The sequence below is a fragment of the Neodiprion lecontei genome, chromosome 6 (genome assembly GCF_021901455.1).
Source record: "Neodiprion lecontei isolate iyNeoLeco1 chromosome 6, iyNeoLeco1.1, whole genome shotgun sequence".
Lineage (NCBI taxonomy): Eukaryota > Metazoa > Arthropoda > Insecta > Hymenoptera > Diprionidae > Neodiprion > Neodiprion lecontei.
This window is the reverse complement of record NC_060265.1, coordinates 7,298,137-7,316,278: the sequence shown is the minus strand read 5'-3', so window position 1 is coordinate 7,316,278 and position 18,142 is coordinate 7,298,137. Positions and strand designations below refer to the sequence as shown.

Here is an 18,142-nt window from a genome sequence, read left to right as displayed (position 1 = left end):
TGCGTTGCATTGCATTGCATTCGATTGTCGGGGATTCCGTGAATCGTTTGTCAAGAGTGAGCGAATTTGTTGGTCTGCAGAAAAACTCGTTTCGCGTCCTGAAATTCTGAGATTCTTTTCTTTGTCTTATGTATTTTTGAGCAAAGTTTTCGAGTTTGTCAAGTCGACCGTTTGAGTGATAAATTTGAAACCATATCTCGGAATTTCTGCTACTCGGTATTTTAAATAAAAATATTTTTTCCCTGAAACGTACGGACGTGGATACGGAAGCATTGGGATTGGTCGTAAAACGGACAGAGTGCATCGGGATGCGTGTGAAATCCGAGAATCCGTAGCTAGCCGGATTGTGTAACGTGCTAGTCAATTTAGAGCGAGGGAGTTAAAACCGACTAATTCGGTTCGGAACAACTCGTTTGAAAATGGAATTGCGGTGTGGCGGCGCGGCGGCGCGTATAGTCGTCATGTATACGCGGTGTATAATCTCGGATAAACCGTGAAAATTATTGGTTTATAATATGAACAGGAATTCCGGAATTGGCTCCAACAACCGCACGTGGTCGCCGCGTTGTAATCGGGTAGGTATAACACGAGGTTTTTCTCGTCGAAATACGCGATCGTACGGTTATCCGTAATCGTTTCATCGACGCTTCGCTGGTAATAGGATCGTTCACGTCGCGATACCTCCGTTGCATCCCACGCCCGACGCATCGATGCAGGCACCGTTACCAAAACTGACGTATTTTATCGCTTCGATTTTGGCAAAATAAACCATCCGAAACCGGCTATTTCCATTCGGCGCCGAATGATGCAGTCGGCACGTCGTGAGTCCATCCGAGTGTTCTGGTAATGTCAATTATCGGATTCAATATCGTCGCGCCCGGTAAGCCAGGACAAACACACCACCCCCTGATCCTCGTCCTCATCCAGCCAACAATGCCGTCACACCCTGGCCGGGAATCCTGTTTGGTTACCCGGGTTTTACGTATACTGCACATTTGCAGGTTGGTATTGAAATTGCACACCATGCAGACCGTCAAATTTACCTATAAAACCGTATCCCGTTTGAAGAAGGATTTTTCAGGACTAGACTCTTTGGTTGTCCTGACACTTTTTGCTGTTATTTGGAAAATCTTCGAACTCGTGTTACAGGGCTGTCGTCGAGGTCCTTCTGGCTTCGGGGGTGGACGTGAACACCAGGACTTCCGCCGGAACCGCGATGCACGAGGCGGCTCTTTGCGGCAAGATGGAGGTTGTCAGGACCTTGTTGGACCGGGGCGTTGATCTCGGGATCAGGGACTCGCGGCAGAACACGGTCCTCGATTTACTGGGCCAGTTTCCGCCACATGTCACGCAGGACATCACCACTGTGATAAAGAGTACGTGGGATTGGTTTGTTTTTATTCGGCGGGAGCCGATCTCGAGTTTCCCCTTTTCCCTTTTCCTCAGGGCACAGATCTTCGTCCGGTGTCGAGAGTGACGCGGACAGCGAGAATTTGCCACCGATTCCTGTTCAGGGCAGCGGATCCCTCGGCAGTCCTTACGAGAACGTTCGTCCAGGGAACGATTTTTCACCGGCGGAAGGAACCTCGCCCACCCAATGGCAGTTCTATTTCAAACCTCGGGATGACGATAGACGCATTTCCGGAATGTCCGTCATGTCTTTGTGAGTATATTACGTACATCTATTCTATCGCACTCGATCGACCATTCGAGCGGTTGCTCTTTGACGTTGAATTGTGACGTGAATTTCGCTGGTCTGTGTAGGTATCTCTTTGTTTTTTTCCATTTGCTCTACTCATTCTACGGTCGGTCATTTTCCGGTTTGGATAGACAGATAATTGCAACGAACAACTAACTATCTGTAGCGTTGAAAGTCTTTGATACACCGGGTAAACGGCTGATGCGGTTTTGCCTACGGTCAACCATTTCTTGTCGTATCACGGTGATTGTTGTTCGTGGGAATATTTGCTTCGACCACAAGGATTATTTTCATTCGGTTAACGCGCTGATTCTGTTATTTTGCGCCTTCCGTTTATCAGCCGGGGTGATTCAAATCACCGTGGTAAAATCAGGGTAACTTATAAAATAATCTTGAAAGTATCGAAAATAATAAAGACTGTGAGGCAAAATAAGTTTTTAAAGAAAAGTACGTGATTAATATAAGTATTCGAATGAGATTTTTTCTATTTCTGTTTATTTATAACAATCAAAATACTTGAAAAATTTCCGCTTTCTGTCTCATGCGATTTGCCACCTGCATCATCGTGGCACCAGTCATTACCGAATCTATAACGAAGTGAGATTTAAAAATGGCGATTCTGTTCATGGCGATCGGGAAAGAAGTAGGGAAATTTTTGTACAGAAAAAAATGAAAGCGGCAACATTAGTCTCAGAAATATTCATTTCTCGCATATACCCGGGTACACTCTATTATAAACGCATGTATAACTTGACGTCCAGTCCGGATTAAAATCTGAATTTCCAGTTTCCCTTGAGGCTATATTTGTTTTAGGATATTTATTTTCATCCCGCGATGGTATATAGGACGGATGGATATCGGTGTTTCCAGAGCGCAAAGTCGACTTTTTTTTTCTTTTTTGTTATTTTCGTTATCGCAATTTTTTTTTTCTTTGTTACAATGTATTTTATTTTATTTTTTGTTTCCCTTATTTGAAAAACACGAACAGATCACGTGTATACATATGTATATAAACATAACCATACATAGATGTGTGTCTGAATAACATTTTTCGGAACTCAGCAGCGGTATTCACCTTTATTTAGCGACTCTGCCGCAGGATTATATTATATACTTATATATGTAGATGCGTAGGTGGAACACGCAGATATACGCGCAGTATATGGAACAGAAACTCTCCGGTTTAATATAGGAGATGTGAGCAAACAAAAGCACAGATATATAGAGAGATCAGAGTGAATGAGCGGGTGGTGAACGGCGCTGCTACTGCTGCTGCTGCTGCTACCACCACCGGTGGTTCATTCGTCCTGGGGGGTTATAGGCGTGTGGCCCCAGCACGTTAGCCATCGCTTGGCTTGCTTTAATTTTCCTGATGTACGCAAGCGATGGTGGTGCAGGGTCCGTTCGCTTCGCTCGCTCGCTCGGTGCCTCGCTACCTTGCCCCGAAACCATCCTCCAACCCCCAGTTACAGCTAGACTCGACTCCGGTGAAACCCCTCGCCCCCACCGCCAATCTCGCCCCATTTTGACCAATGTTTGACGTCGGTGGAGCCGGAACTCGCCGATGGGTGCCCCGAACCAACTCTGACGAGAGATTCTCCTAGCTGCGGGATGAATCCATCGCGTTAAACAATGTAAATGTTTGCTGCTCTCAGCACAAAACTAATAACCACTTCCCTCATGGTTTCTGACTTGTGGTCGTCCCCGACCCTCGTCATCTACTCTGGGTAAATTGTACCATGATGCTGTAACATGCAGAGGAGATTCGATACGCGTTGTGACCTTGTCACTCCTCATTAAAAAGTCGCGACATGCTTGCCGGTGGTTTCTTTTTCTTCTTTTTTCTTAGCCTCGTCGTAAGTAATAATATACAAATATTGAATGTTGAGAGACATGTACCTGCAGAGAAAAGGAGTGCACATACGTTATGGTCAGCTCGAGTAATCAGTCCTGTGATCTCGGGGAATTACTTTGGACTAGCTAGCTATCCTACCTCGGTGACCGCGATAGTAGGTTATACGTACTACCTGCAGGGTCGTTTGTATGCGGCGAGCTTGATTGTCTCTGGTGAAGTTTTGAACGACCAACCTGTTGGTCCTTTCATCGGTTTAATGGCGACATTTAAGCGGTTCGTGCTGAAAGAGAGGATGGAGAGGGATTTTAGACTGTCGGGCGAATAGTTTTGGGCTTTCCGGCTGATCGTAGAGATTGGTTAACCGCTGACGTGCAAATTTTATTTATCGAAAGTTTACTTATCGAGCTTGTTTGGCCTAGGCTCTGTTTTTGCAGCAGCTCTCAGCTATGCTAAAGAGATCATGTGTTTTTGGTGAACATGCAAAGTTGCCCCATGTCTAGGGAGGTGCATAGTAATTGTGGAGGCGTGATGTTCGCGGCTTTTAACTCTTGGGATTCAGCAAATTGCACGTTTTATAGCGAGGGAACGTTGCTGAACGACGAACCTGACAGTGATACAACAACCTCGAGGAACCTGCATCATCCCGCATGGACGGAAGATTCCGATCTCAGCTCGGTTTTCGATAGCGTCATTATGTCCATGTCCGACACTCTGAACTCTATAAACACACTCGAGAGCTCGGAACCGACACCCGAAGACAAACCATATAACACCAATATCACCAACACTATTCTTACTCCAGACATTCCACGGTATGATACATTGCACGCATTCAACATGTATTACACTCACAAACTGCCTACCTATACTTCTTTCTACTACAACATAATGAATGATACGATGTACAGTAAATCCGCACTCAACCTTCAAACGAGGAAAAACACAACGAGCTCGCCTTGTGTACCAGATTTAGAATAATTTTCAACTCGCAGGGGATCCGACAACGGACTTTATCAGACACTCCCTGCTTCTCGGGGCTTGATGGACTCTAGTTTCATGTCCGAGGATCTGTCCCTGACTCTGCCGGGGTACGGGTGTGGCCGAGAGTCCGACCAGCTCAGCGTTTCCTCATCCTCGAGCGTCGGAGGACCCAGTCCTCGCGACAGACGGTGCTTGCCAGCCGATTCCAATGCCGCAGGGATTTACCTGCCCATGGCCCCCCTTTCCAGCTCCCTACACAGCCCAGCATCCAACAGCAAAGTTTCGGTAATTATGACTCACTTTTCTTCTTTTTTTGTTTGCTTATCTCTCTTACAGTCGCGGTTGACCTTCTTCATCCACGAGCGGATCACGTAGACTATTTGGGAGCATCTTGAGAATGGGGAACAAAATGTGTATTTTAGTCTATTTCTATCATCACGCCGTCTTGATTCATGCTCAGCTGTTGTCTCACAGGACAAGCCACAGTCAGTTCCTGCGTTTGGTATAATCGAATCCAATCAGACTCAAGTCTGCAATGTATAACGAGTAGATCTACTCGTGTTGTTTTCAGCCAGTGCGTATAAACTTGATGCGATGATCCAGTGGAAAGAAGAGTAAATTCATTTCGACATTCGGACCAAGTCATCTGCAAATCCCTGGGTTTTTCTTTCAACTGTGCAAAGTCCGTGGTTCTGATGTTACAGCCAACACCGCCGAAGAAGCCGCCGCGTAGGAACTTGTCGGTGTCGCCAACGCACTTGCAGACCCAGATGTCTCTGTCCGCGGATTGCACCCTGGGACCGAGTAACTACGAGTATTTGTTCCTGGCTCGAAGTGGAGCGCGAAGTCACGTCGATCTTGAACAGCTACAGTCTCGTCGTGAGCAGCTTCGGCACGTGGCTCGGAGCGTTGATCAGTACGTCGACATGAAGTCGCGATTCAGTTGCGCGGCAGGTGATAATCGTGACCCTGATTTCGAGCCCGTTGCCATAACCGCGATCTACGATAACAAGCAGATAAAGACCCAGAATCCGAGGCGGAAACTGCGCCGAAACTGCGATCGGGCTTACGAAAACTTTGACCTTGAAAACGCGGACAAGTCACCGTGCAGCGAAGGCAGCATCGCTGTTGACAACGGACAGACATTCGTCTCGAATGCGTTCATCACTTTGAAATCATCCCAGGAAAGTCTGCTCGACGATAAACGAGACGGATACTCGTCTCAAGGCGATCCTGAGACCCGCGGTGCCACCGACAAACGACTTCGACGCGTTCAAATGCTGCTGCCGACCAGCCCAACGCACTACGCTCAACCACCGACACCCGATCATCCTCCACCGTCTGCGCTGCAAGCCGAGAAGTCGATTCACGAACGGATACGACCGCTGAGTCAGGTGAGTCCAGCCGAAGACCATAATCGTTGATTTATTCTTGATCTGTAACCTTCCTCTGAATCACATGTGAAAATCTATGCACGAGTTCTTCACTGTATCCTTTCTATGTTTCTTGCATTATCCTGCTAACATAGAACCTTTTAATATCGACGAGTTAAAACGGGTTTACAACTATTCATGTACATTGTCACGACCAGCTGAAAGTAGTGGGGGAGATTACACAGGATGCGAAACCACATTCTGACTTGTAATCGTGAGTTGCTGTTCAAATGTTTTTTCTCTACCTCCGTGATATTAGGTTAGTTGTTACAAAACTGTGTTACTTCTCGTGTGTTTTACGACGGACATTGTCGCCAATGTAAGAATCTTGGGCTGTATAAGTTGCAGTTGGTGATAGTTGTTCCAAGTAGTCATAAGATGTTTTGTTGACTTGGTCTAGGTGAGTTTTCTTGTCTTGAATTTAAGCCGTGCTCTGTGAAGAATCATAAACTTGATAAAGAAAAAGTTCTGTCCGTTCTCCTTCGTGTCTCTCACTTTCCGAATTTCGTAAGGTTGTATTTTCCACGTTTAGTCAAAACTCGCGTCAAGAGTATCGAGTTGGTTAAACGGTGTTAAAATATCGCATTCGATAGTGCTCCGCTGAACTTAGGACAACAGTGATCACCACCGCAATGGTATTCATCGGAATATTAATCTCGTTAATGTAAGGATAGCAGCCCACCCGGCCAGTTGACCCTTCAAGTTTCCGTCTACATAAGTCAAACATCAGTGATGGCCGGGGATGGGCTGCAGGAATGGTGAGGTGGTGATGGAGGCGGAAGATGATGCGGAGAGAGAGAGAAGTCGAACGAACCGAGTCGAGGAGCGAACTCGACGTGAGGGCATAGAGAGTAGAAGAGGGTCGAGGTGGGAGGAATCCACCCTCACGGGTTACAGTTAATATATAAGCTCTGTTTGATCTGTGATGCGATTTCGAAGGAGGATACGGACGCCTAGCTCGCTAGGAGGGTGATGTCTTTTGCACGATACTATACGTAGGTACCTATCCTATCCTACCTACCTACCTGTGATCGTTCTCCTGTGAGAGTCAGTCAGTCAGTTAGTCAGTCAGTCAGTCAGTCAGTCAGTCAGTCAGTCGTCTGCTGGTGCTGCTGCTCACTTCCATCTCCTTGAGTAGATATCTGTAACGTCGGCAGCCAACCGTCTCATCTTTGCCAACGTGTCTCCCCCTCATATCTTGGTACACCCGGAATCCTACCGTCTCTCTTTCTTCAACTATCCATGAACCTGTCTGTCAGTCTCTATGTTTCTGGCTTAGAAACCTCTTCAATACGCAGTCTGTTGGTACGCGCTTCGGTTAACATTACTAAGGTGAATTCTTACACCATCTCAACTGCAATGCTTTTCGCTACACGTTTTTATTATTCCTCCGTTTTTAAGCTCTTTTCTCGGTCGAAGTTTAAAATCAAAATTCATCCTTGGTTCGGGCAAACCTCACGATGACGTCTATCAAACGCACACTAATCGTTGCGGAGATGTAAAAAAACCTGAAGGAATTTCCTCCAGCGATAGGCGCAGTGTACTTTTTCGCTTATAACTATTGCTTCCAAGTGGAAATCTAATCGAGAGTGTAGTTCCTCTTTAATGATCGCCTGTGTTATGCATTTTTCAATTTGTCCAATTGACATTTTTTCAACGCAAAAATCGAAATCATTCTGCAAATTGTATATAGAAATGTATCCGAATCACCGCCTGCAACCGAGTATTCGCATATTACACACGTGCGAGTAGAACACGGGTAAGGACGAATTGTAGGTATTTTCAAACCTGTTTTTACCCCCATTCGACCCGCCTTCAACCTGCGAGTGTATATACCCGCTGTGAACGGGCCGCGAATCTTCAAAGGTAATTTTTGCATTAGCGGGCTTCACGGCCGCTTAAACTTATCGCCTTGTTACCCCCCATGAATTCCATTCGACGGTGTTGTCAACGGGCTCCGATTTTCCATTAAATCCCTCGTTAAAATCAGGTAATCGAGAACTGTCATTTTTCCGCTAAATTAAACCCAGTCATTTATTTCATTTCACCTTCCGGCCTCTCATCTCTCTCATCGATTCGCTGTATGTAGGTAGGTACTCTACCTACAAACCTCTTTCTTCTTCTGCTTCAATTCTGAACAAGATCGTTGTCAATTGTTATTACCACCAGATATAAAAGAAATCTACGCAAAGAACAATTAAATCTGTACATATTCTTTATTTCAATTATGCGACAAACCGCGGAATCCACCGCTCTCTCCTTGATATTTAAAGTACAAATACCAACTACCGGGTTTCAACGGCACGGTGGCGGGTGAAATGCGGTTACCGTTTCCAGCGGAGTGAAATTCAGAGATTCTTAGTGCCGGTTGGCGTCAGGGTGAAGGAGGAGGGCGGGTAGCTGGGTTAGGGGCCGGAATGGAAGGGCTCCAGTCGTCATCTTTCGTGGAATCAGCCAGGCGGCAATGCGGGAAACGTTGACACCCTTTGAATAATGAAGCTCTCGGGCTTTCGCAGATTCTCTTCTCCTCTCCTCTCCTCTCCTCTCCTCTCACTCACGGTCTCTCTATCTTCTCTGACGTTGCCCGCCCCACCGTTTCGCTCTCCTACTCGAGGTGTTTGTTGCACTGCTCTACAGAGAGACACGATGTTTTACATTACGTCACGTTAGGCACTCGGGTTACGTGATTCCTTTGAACGCGTACGAACCTCTGTACCATGCATGCGCCATCCTTGGTAGAAATCCGACAATTTTTTGCACCGATGAAAAAAAGTACTTCGCAGACCAGCGGCGAGTCACTCTTTTTTCAGTTTAGGCCACTTTCTTCATACTTTCATGCCAATTTTCACTTTAGCGAGTGAACACGAGTCACCGATCACCGCGTTTAATGGACTCTTATATCCTTATTCGGAAACCCTGGTAGATCAAATGCGGAATATGGTTTTTCTTGTTGTATCTACCTACTCCAACGGTCGGCAAATGTTGGCTGCGTGGGCGAAATGACGGAATTGAGACCAATCCTGATTTCGGCGAATCTTTATTTCTCTATATCCTAATAAAATAACACTGCGCATAAATTAGCGAGAAAAGATAGTCACTCGCATACCCACGCGGCTGAATGAATCATCGCACGAGGATCACGCGACTCGGGGCAATGATTTCTGCAGACCGATCGAGTCAGACTACGTGTCTCGCGTTTGTCTCGACAATTTTTAACGACTCGATAACTCAACGTTGGGAATTTCCTTACCGGGAAACATACGTCTGCATTGAATTTTAACATTTCCGTTCCCTTCACTGGTAACCGAAGCCGTCGCTTTGTCCCTTATTTTCGCCATTCCGCGTTGCTGTTAATCCTCTTCTTCTTTCACCCCAACGAACGCGCATCGCCACCTGACATCCACATTTACCGTCTCGATCTCAGGTCTACAAACGTCGTTCCCGCGACATGGAGACCGAAACGGACGAGGATATGCTCCAGTTTCCCCCGGGCGGTTCCCTGGACGCTTCGAGCGGCTCTTTATCCAGCGTATCACTTTCGGACAAGAGCGTTTCAACGGACAACGTCGAGGAGTTCTTCGGCGACGTGCCCTTTGCAGGTAAACAGCAACACAAGCTTGCAGGCTGCACCGCATGACGCTTTCCATCCTGTTATCCGTGTATTTTTAATTCCCCTAAATGAGCTACACACACACACACCTATATCACACACGTGTCGTTCACCGACTTGCCGTTAATCACAAACTCTCACAGTCATAAGATTGCAGTGTTTTCATTTCGTTTAGTTGTTTTTTCCCCGCGATTCGGGCGAATTGTGGTCCTGTTATTTTATTATTGGTTTGCAAATTCGAGTCCGTCGTTGTGCGACAAATTTGGGATCGTTAAGGAAACCCGTATTTCTTCCCACCCGGATGTAAGGTACATCATCTCCTCTTTTACGATATTAGATGAAATGGCGTGGATATAGTTGCAATTTTACGCTTGACACGCCGGAACTATTCATTTTAGATCGTATTAAATACCTATTAGACTAGATTTGGAGTTGAAGTTTTGTTTTCTTCAACTGTAGGTATGCATTATATGTTAAAGATCGCCATGTTTAATCAATCGCTGTTTTGTGATCGCCCCGTTTTTACCATCTCGAGTAGAGCGACGGAGGTTTTATTCACCGGAACAACATTTTTCCGCACTTTTGTTATTCCTCTTTTAAACTATACATATACATTCATGCCCCGTGTGCACATACGCATAGACTTATTGCACACCAAGTATTACTGTCGCGCAGTATTTCACAACATTGCAGGTATGCGGTGTTTTAGGTTTATCGCGGCGGGTGTAAATCTTAATCTGTGATTCGTATGTTATGCAATATTAACGATGATACTCGCCATTTTTACAACAGACTTGCAGGCTAATCTATCGCGGTTTACCTCGACCAAATGTAGATGTTCTACATTTCTACTAAATGTTACGTAAGATTAATTCAGTAACTCGGGATTTATTCGCATTTCTTTATTTTATATTTTTTACTCATAATGTAATTCTGGTTCTATATATACGGAGTGGAAATAGTCTGATATAACTAGCGTTCGCTATGTCGCGAATCGCGGATTATACCTGTTAAGAAAACTGATATTATTATATGTTATGTGTATCCTTCGATTGCCGGGATCGATTTTCTTACCCGTAATTCCAGTCGTTGCATCACCGCGTTATGTAATAGACACAGACCAAGTTTCAGGTATGTTACAAGACTAGAAAATCGCGAAATTTCAGGCAAGTTTTAGTGGAAATGTGAAATTTAAAATTCGAGTTTCAAATTATCTCAAGTAACAGATCAGTTGCTATTATTTCGTCATTATATGGAGGAAAAGTCGAATTTTTAGAAATAAAATGTCGCAACTCATCTGCAATTCGATTCTTTATTTTAATCGTTGTTTATCGGGACGATAAATTATACTCGTGCATCGTAAATTTAGGTATTATCTACACCAGATATATAAATTTAATACATACGTACACAAGTGCGTATGAATATATTCGTCTAATGGTTATTATATATAATCCTTAGAATACTATCCCAACTATAATGCGTATAATATATGAACACGTAGGTATTATCAATATACAATTATACATATATATTATATACAGAGTTATACTATATATATATATATATATATATATATATATATATATATATATATATATATATATATATATATATGTATATACATATATACACGTATCTCGCAGTCTATTATTAAATTTAAGTATATAATACGTGATCAACCCGACTGCGCTACGCCAATACTTCAGTCTAAACTCTAAACCTTATTATTTAAATTATTTCTCAGGTGATGATTTTCTGAGTAACTAACGTATATTTATATTGTACACAGTAGCAATAAATCGAGTTTTCCATTTCCAACGATCGTATGTACAATCTTGAGGTGTACGATATTCAAATTTCGCGTATCGTTTGCATTGCGTCATGAAATTTTTTTCTATCCGTCAAATGACGAGTGCTTAGGCACGCACTGTGCAAAACCACTTCGGCCTGAGTCTCTATAATCGTTTTCCGGGAATCTCGTAGCCGTCTAATTTCTATGCGTTTTGCAGCGCATGCCAAACGCCCGGCGATGTATATATATATGTATACCTATCAGCAGCTATAGTGCATTCTCACGGTATGTCATTATACCAATAGAAATCATCTCAGGAATTCAGCTGAAGTATTGGTGTCAAGTTCCAGCGTCGATCACCTGGTATGTATAGAGCGCATATAATTGTTATTATTATTATTTAATATTATTTTTCAGTAAGTCGTTGGTGAAAATTTTAGGATTCCTTGATTATCCATTTTTCTTTCATATCGTTTTAGCTATTATAATTTTCATTTTATTGATCAACAAATTATTTCCGCTTTTACTGTTGTACACCGCTAACAGTATACATATATAGATAAATGATAATTCAAAGGACGGATTTTATTTTTCAATTAGCTTGCATTTGTTATATATGTGTGGTACCTTATATTATAAACACGGTTCGGTTTTTTTTTTTTTTTATTTCAAGTTCAGTTTCGTTGTTATTGTACGTTGATTTTGTTGGTTTAATCGTTGTCTTGAATATTGATGCTTCACAGTTTTCTGTTTAATTTGAACGTCTGATATGAGAGAAAGAGAAAAAAAATAGAGTATGTTATGATTATTGTGTATATCTAAATAGTACGTGCGATAATTTTTACTGTAATGTTTAATAAGCAATTATATAGTGCATTATATACATATATATACATATACATATATATAATATTATTATTGAATTGCTAATAAATATTATGCTGTTATGTATGTATATTGTCTGAATTTATTTTGCAGCATTTTTGTCCGTCCCTTGATTATAATGCTTCGATGTGAGTTTTTCGTTTACTTTCATTCAGTTTCAGATAAACCAAAGAAATTGTTTTTTTTCCCCATTTGTTTCATCATTGAATTTTTGTTTGGTTTTGTTTCAACTGTTTACCGTTGTAACTATACATACATATACCTAGGCTGTATTATTATATTGCTTAGCTGTGACTAAACCGAGGAATGACTTATACGTGAACTTTAGATACACACATATATATATATAGGTATATAATACATTTCTACAGCAGTATTAAATCGTGTCGTTAAAACTTCACGACCAGATGGGCATCCACCTTATAGCACGAACGGAGCTCAGAAATCCGCAGACCTAATGTCTTCTTCGTGCATTCAAATAGTAATAATAGTAATAATAATGATATGAATAACAACAATGATAATCGCCGAGTATAGCGTCGTTTTGTCTCCAAGTCCTTACGTCGTGTATAAGTACATATTTAATATAATTCAACGTCTCTCTTGTAATTGTGATGAGTGATGAAAAAAGTAGTGACAAAAAGGATACGATATCAAGAGTTTAACCGACGCAATTAGTACCGTTAATTGAAGCAACAACTTGGCGACAAATTAAATGCTGTATTTTTTTTTTTTTTGTTTTTGTTTTTAATTACAACATGTTTTACTTGCGGTAAATTGTAACACCGGGTATACACAGTCGTACGATGGATCGTAATAAAGTTTTGTTGCACAACAGCAGTTGTGGAGTATGATTATGTACAAATTGAACTTAATAAGCCTTTATGCTTAATCTGCCTTCTAGCAATTCTTTGTACGCGATTGCTGTAACAAAGTAAAGTATAGCGATTGTTTCCATAAAAATTTTTTTTTTTTGGTGTTCAGTGCGTACACGAGAATATCTTTTTCGGTTTTTACCTGTCAGAGAATTTCGAGGCTTCCAAAGTCGTCTCGGGTTATCTGCAACGTCGAACCTCCGTATCGCATAACCATATCTGTGTACGGTTTTGACGGATGGGGATACTTTCACATTGCCGTTGGTATAGGTACCAACGCTGATTTCTTCATCTATACATGTGAATATTTATCAAGGGTATAGCGATGGGTCATTTCCAACCCTCGGCGAAAGAGCGGAAAGAGAGGAATGAGGAAAAGTGAGCTGGGGGAAAGAAAAGAGGAACCAAGATAAGATAACGAATCACTTAGCTGAATAATAATCGGAACTCCGCCCAACCGTTGCTCCGTTTTCTCAGATTTCTCGTGGAAAAAAGGAAACGGTGTTTAATAGATTAATATGATATTGGAAAAAGAAACCCACGGTCTGAACGGCGTAGCAGGTGACGTGAAATCGTTTTGGCGACGCTTCCACGATCGGTACGAATCGCCGACCGCGCCTCAATGATCAAAATACAAAGTATCAATAAGCGGAACGCCGCGTAACTTCTTACTCAGAATTAGTCGCACCTCTTGAGTGTGTCAAGTGTTTGGAAATAACGATGTTTACGCAACGTGACTGTTTGGCGATTCTCTCAAGACATTGATTTCAATTTCCTGATATAATAGTACAGTGTAAATATATCTTTGAAGGATCAAGATTATCAAATTGTGTTTCTCATACCGTGCCACGAATTAAACGAGCTATTCGGGGGTTTTTATTCGTCTTGGTCGGAGAATGCCGGAAACATATTCGCAGATAGATCACGTTAATAGACGGAATACTTGATCCATCCATTCGGTTGTTCGTCACAATTGAGTATAGTTCGTAAATATTTTCGATTAAATACCTTCAGTTCTTGTTCATCCTGAAAGTACATATATTTTCAACGAAATTTCCCTGCACCAACTGTATCAATGCACCCTAAAACCTTTTTATAAGACAACGCGATTCTCTAGCCTCGGACGGTTGAAACGTAATCCTTAATTTTGTCGATGTTTTATTGAGAGTTCGCATGTCCCGAGAACAGGGCTTGTGCGTTTGGCGATGTTTGGCGACGTTCGGCTCTTAGCTCGTGAATCGAATGTTAATGTACCTAGCGGGTACGTCAGCGGGACGAGTAGTCGTATCACGACATCCGGTGAGCACCGTCGCGTCTGTAGCCGGCGTCGTTGTCCACATAGCAAAATAACCTACCTACCACAACGGCTCGAGCTCAGTTGGCGTAATGACGTCCGGTTATCGGGAAGCTCCGCACTCCGTATCGCGGATTACCGTCGCTAATACGGCCAGTGGCGATTAAGGGGACACCATTTGCCGAGTGAAAATCGATCGATTTTAGTGATCGGCGTTGACGATCGTGCAACGATATTAACCAGTTCCACGCCATAAGTGCCTGTGACGAGTGATTAGTGATCGGGTCCTTTGTCAATCGGATATAAGAAAGAGCGGGTGGGCTTCGATTTTTGCCAAACGCAACGACGAGGATGATCGCGATAAGGTGAATACAGGTGAGTAATATCGTTTTCTCTCTCGTCGTTTAGATTTTTCTCACGGGCATTGCCGGTGTCTCGTATTGTCGCGGCCTTCGCCACAAGCTTTCGGTCGGAAACGAAATCCGGCATAACTGTCTCTTTAACCGCGTATCTGGTTTTAACTTTTCAACGGTAGTGGATAGGATGTTATTCCGTGATCCAAGCAAACTGTGGTAGGCCGCAGGAGTCGTTTCTCCCTCTCGTACCTCGCCTGTGTTTGTGCAGCTTATCACAAAGCAAAGCCCTGCTTTCCCCGCTCCTCTCGCTTCTGGGAAGTCCGTTGCCGCCGTTTATCCGATACCTCGAAATATTCAAGATTTTCTTTAACCACGTACACGTGCGTCTCAACCTCCGGTCTGATCTTCGGGATCCACGTGCTTCGCCGTAGCATCTGCACCCGTCATTGAACATGACCAAAGTTTCCTCCTGAATCAGTTTCAAACGCACCGCGACGTGAAAACGAGCTTCAGAGCCGTCCGATATAGTTGCAGTGCAGAAAGAAAATTACCGAATTTTCTCCCATAATTAACTCCTCCTTTTCGAGACAGATGCTGGATCTTAGTGAATCTTTAATGCGGTTTTATAATTCAACTTTCTGACGCCCGGAGGGCATGACATCACTTTGGAATGCGTGGACCGCCTTGCGGGTCATGAGTCACTCAAGATCGTCGCCCGTTTCTGTATGGTCGAGGGCTATGCCAAACCGAGGTAGTATTCTTCTGTCGTATTGTGTGTCGTATTTAAAAGCGCAACAACCAGTCTACCTTATATACCGATAATTGCACGGAAGCGATGCCGGGTACGCCGGTTTCAGTCAAGTGCATCGTTTGTTAACCGATAAGAAAATACCTATCGGTATACAGTTACGAGTTGCGATGTATGTACAAGCAGCGGTGCGTCACGGGCGCAGATCAAATTGCGATGTTACATCGACGTCCGATTATTTATCTCACTCTCGTTACAACTGCCATACCGCGCGTTATTTCTCATTCCGACTTTCAATCGCTCAGAGTATATGGATGTATTGCTATGTCCGTCTGCGTTTCTGCAAATTGTACTCGCAATGTTCTCAATTTCACCGTCACGCGTTAATGCCAGAATTGCAACGTTTGTATTCACGGCTTTGTGGCGAAACATATAATATCGGAATTACCCGTTGACATTACGCGATGTGTGACGCGTCATCATTCTTTCGTCGAATCTTCTCGCGTGCAAGGTATTTTCACATACCGAGATCACGTACATTCTTATCTTTAAGGAATTGACTTTTATCCTGCTATACGTTCTTCAAACTGGGTTACTAACGTCAACGTAAATGTGTCATGACTGGTGTTTCGACGAACCTTCGTACACAAACTCCGTTCAAACAACCTGAAAAACTATCATGTATAGAATTTTCTAGGTACGGTATCAAAAAAGTGTGTAGAATAAAGTCAGGACTGAATTTTCGCAAGTGCATTCAACGACGGTGGGTCCGATCGTCCCATAAAACGTTCGCTCGAGACTGCCGCAAATAAAAGCGAAAGCAGAGAAACGCGTGAACGCCGTCTTTCGTCACCTGTAATTAAAATCGTTTACTTTGATATAATTTTCATAATCTATTGTCAAGCGAACCGTGTACACATAACTGAACTTTCGAACGGTTCGAACTTCCGTCGGATCGTCATTGTGGGCTTACACGCACGTTGCATTGACGGGGAGTCAGTGACGCCTGATGGAGGGAGTGACATATAAACCGCTGTAAATTGTCTCGAATTAAACAAATACCAGCCACTATCATCGCACCGGACAAGTTGAGTTCCCAGTGGCTGGTGCAGCGGCGGTTCATTGTTAATCGTTTGATTGTAACATTGGGTCATTAAGCTATCGGCGTCTGTATGCGCAACGTGCAACGTGCAGCTTGCAGCTTGCAGCTCGCGCGCGTCGCGCGTGTGTTCCACAGTCTGTACAATGTGCATATAGTCGTATGGAGTGTGGTTTAGAGTACCTACCGATGCACACCGCGGTGTAATGCCGAGTATTATGCCCACGGGCAACGAAACGGTCATGCTTCGTCAGCTGGAATCGGCCCTGCATGCTAGCTACGCTATAGCTTCAGGCGGGCGTAACACAACAGTATTCATCAGCCGGTTCGTGTCCCCCCAATTCCGATGCGCATCGGCGTACGACATCGTTACGGCGCCCCGATTTCTCGCCTCTTAATAATAATATACGTGTCAAGCCTTGATTATACTGTTATAGAAATTTTATTACAAATTTCACGAGTGCCTTACCGTTCGATATCATTTCTCCGTATCGTTTTTGATTTTATCTACGTAATGTGTATGTGTGTAATAGATATGTGCATTTAATACCGACCGTCTGCGTTTTGCGTTTAGTAAATGATCGTCTTTTCATTGCCAGATCGGTATCATTCTTTCGGGCTGGAACGATGTTGAAATATCGTTACTATTCATCGAGTTGACTGTATATAATTATAATCGTTCGTTTGTATAGTTATTTTACAGTCGAATGAAAATCAAACGAACGCATAAGCTTATTTGTTTAAACTTGGACACTTATGTTTTTAATTTTTTCTTTTGCGAGCTTGGATAAGCGTTGAAGCAAAACTTGCAAAATTTTTTATTCTTGCAACGGTGAATTGTCGAGTGTACAACTTCTGTGCGATTCGAGGAGTTCACCTTAATCGAGGTCTTCTTCTCGTCTGCAATGGTAAGACCTAGAAAATATTGACTCGAATGTTTAGCTGATCGCAAATCAGATTATCGTAACGTCGAGAGAAAAAACATTGAAACTAAAACAAGAAGATCGTTTAGCGCAAGAAATATAAGTAAACAATATAAAAAAAAATAAATAAACAATGTCAAATACGGCGGCGAGCATCGAGAAATAAAGTATCTTCAGCCGAGGTGTGTATAAATTAAATGAAACATCATTTACACGCGAGTTAAATCGGCTGTCAAATCTCGCAGGAGTAGCGAGCCGCGTATAAACGCTATAAACGCAACGTAGCTGGGCAAAGAATAGAATTTATCAGCGCTGAGAGATTAGATCGAGAAGCGATCGCGAAGTGAGAAAGCACGTCGAACAAAGATAGCGCCGAATCGCGACTCCCGTGTAAACAAACAAAGCGTGCCGCCCGCGTCACGTTGGCGCGTAATCGAAAGTGAGAGGGGCGCGTTTGGGCCCGCATACGGCCCTGGGGTCATCCTCTCGGCTTACTACACCCAAGCGGAGCGCAAACGAGTCTCTTTGGCTAAACGAGAAACAGTTTACCGCGGGTGGCTGGCTGGTTGAGTGGTGCTAGTGCGCCGTC

At 43.3% G+C, this 18,142-nt stretch overlaps 1 protein-coding gene across 8 annotated transcripts in view; it reads left to right on the top strand.

Annotated features, from left to right (window-relative positions):
- Window positions 1-18,142, top strand: part of LOC107223572 (ankyrin repeat and sterile alpha motif domain-containing protein 1B) — an 88,018-nt gene that overhangs the window by 12,693 nt on the left and 57,183 nt on the right. For 5 of the 8 annotated variants that reach the window (XM_046743548.1, XM_046743545.1, XM_046743544.1 and 2 more), the window contains exons 6-11: window positions 1,150-1,376; window positions 1,447-1,663; window positions 4,133-4,366; window positions 4,547-4,820; window positions 5,219-5,929; window positions 9,393-9,567. In XM_046743548.1, the coding sequence (XP_046599504.1) occupies window positions 1,150-1,376; window positions 1,447-1,663; window positions 4,133-4,366; window positions 4,547-4,820; window positions 5,219-5,929; window positions 9,393-9,567 (1,838 nt within the window). The remainder of the gene's footprint in view (window positions 1-1,149; window positions 1,377-1,446; window positions 1,664-4,132; window positions 4,367-4,546; window positions 4,821-5,218; window positions 5,930-9,392; window positions 9,568-18,142) is intronic. The other 3 variants (XM_015663286.2, XM_015663285.2, XM_046743546.1) reach the window with 2 other exon arrangements.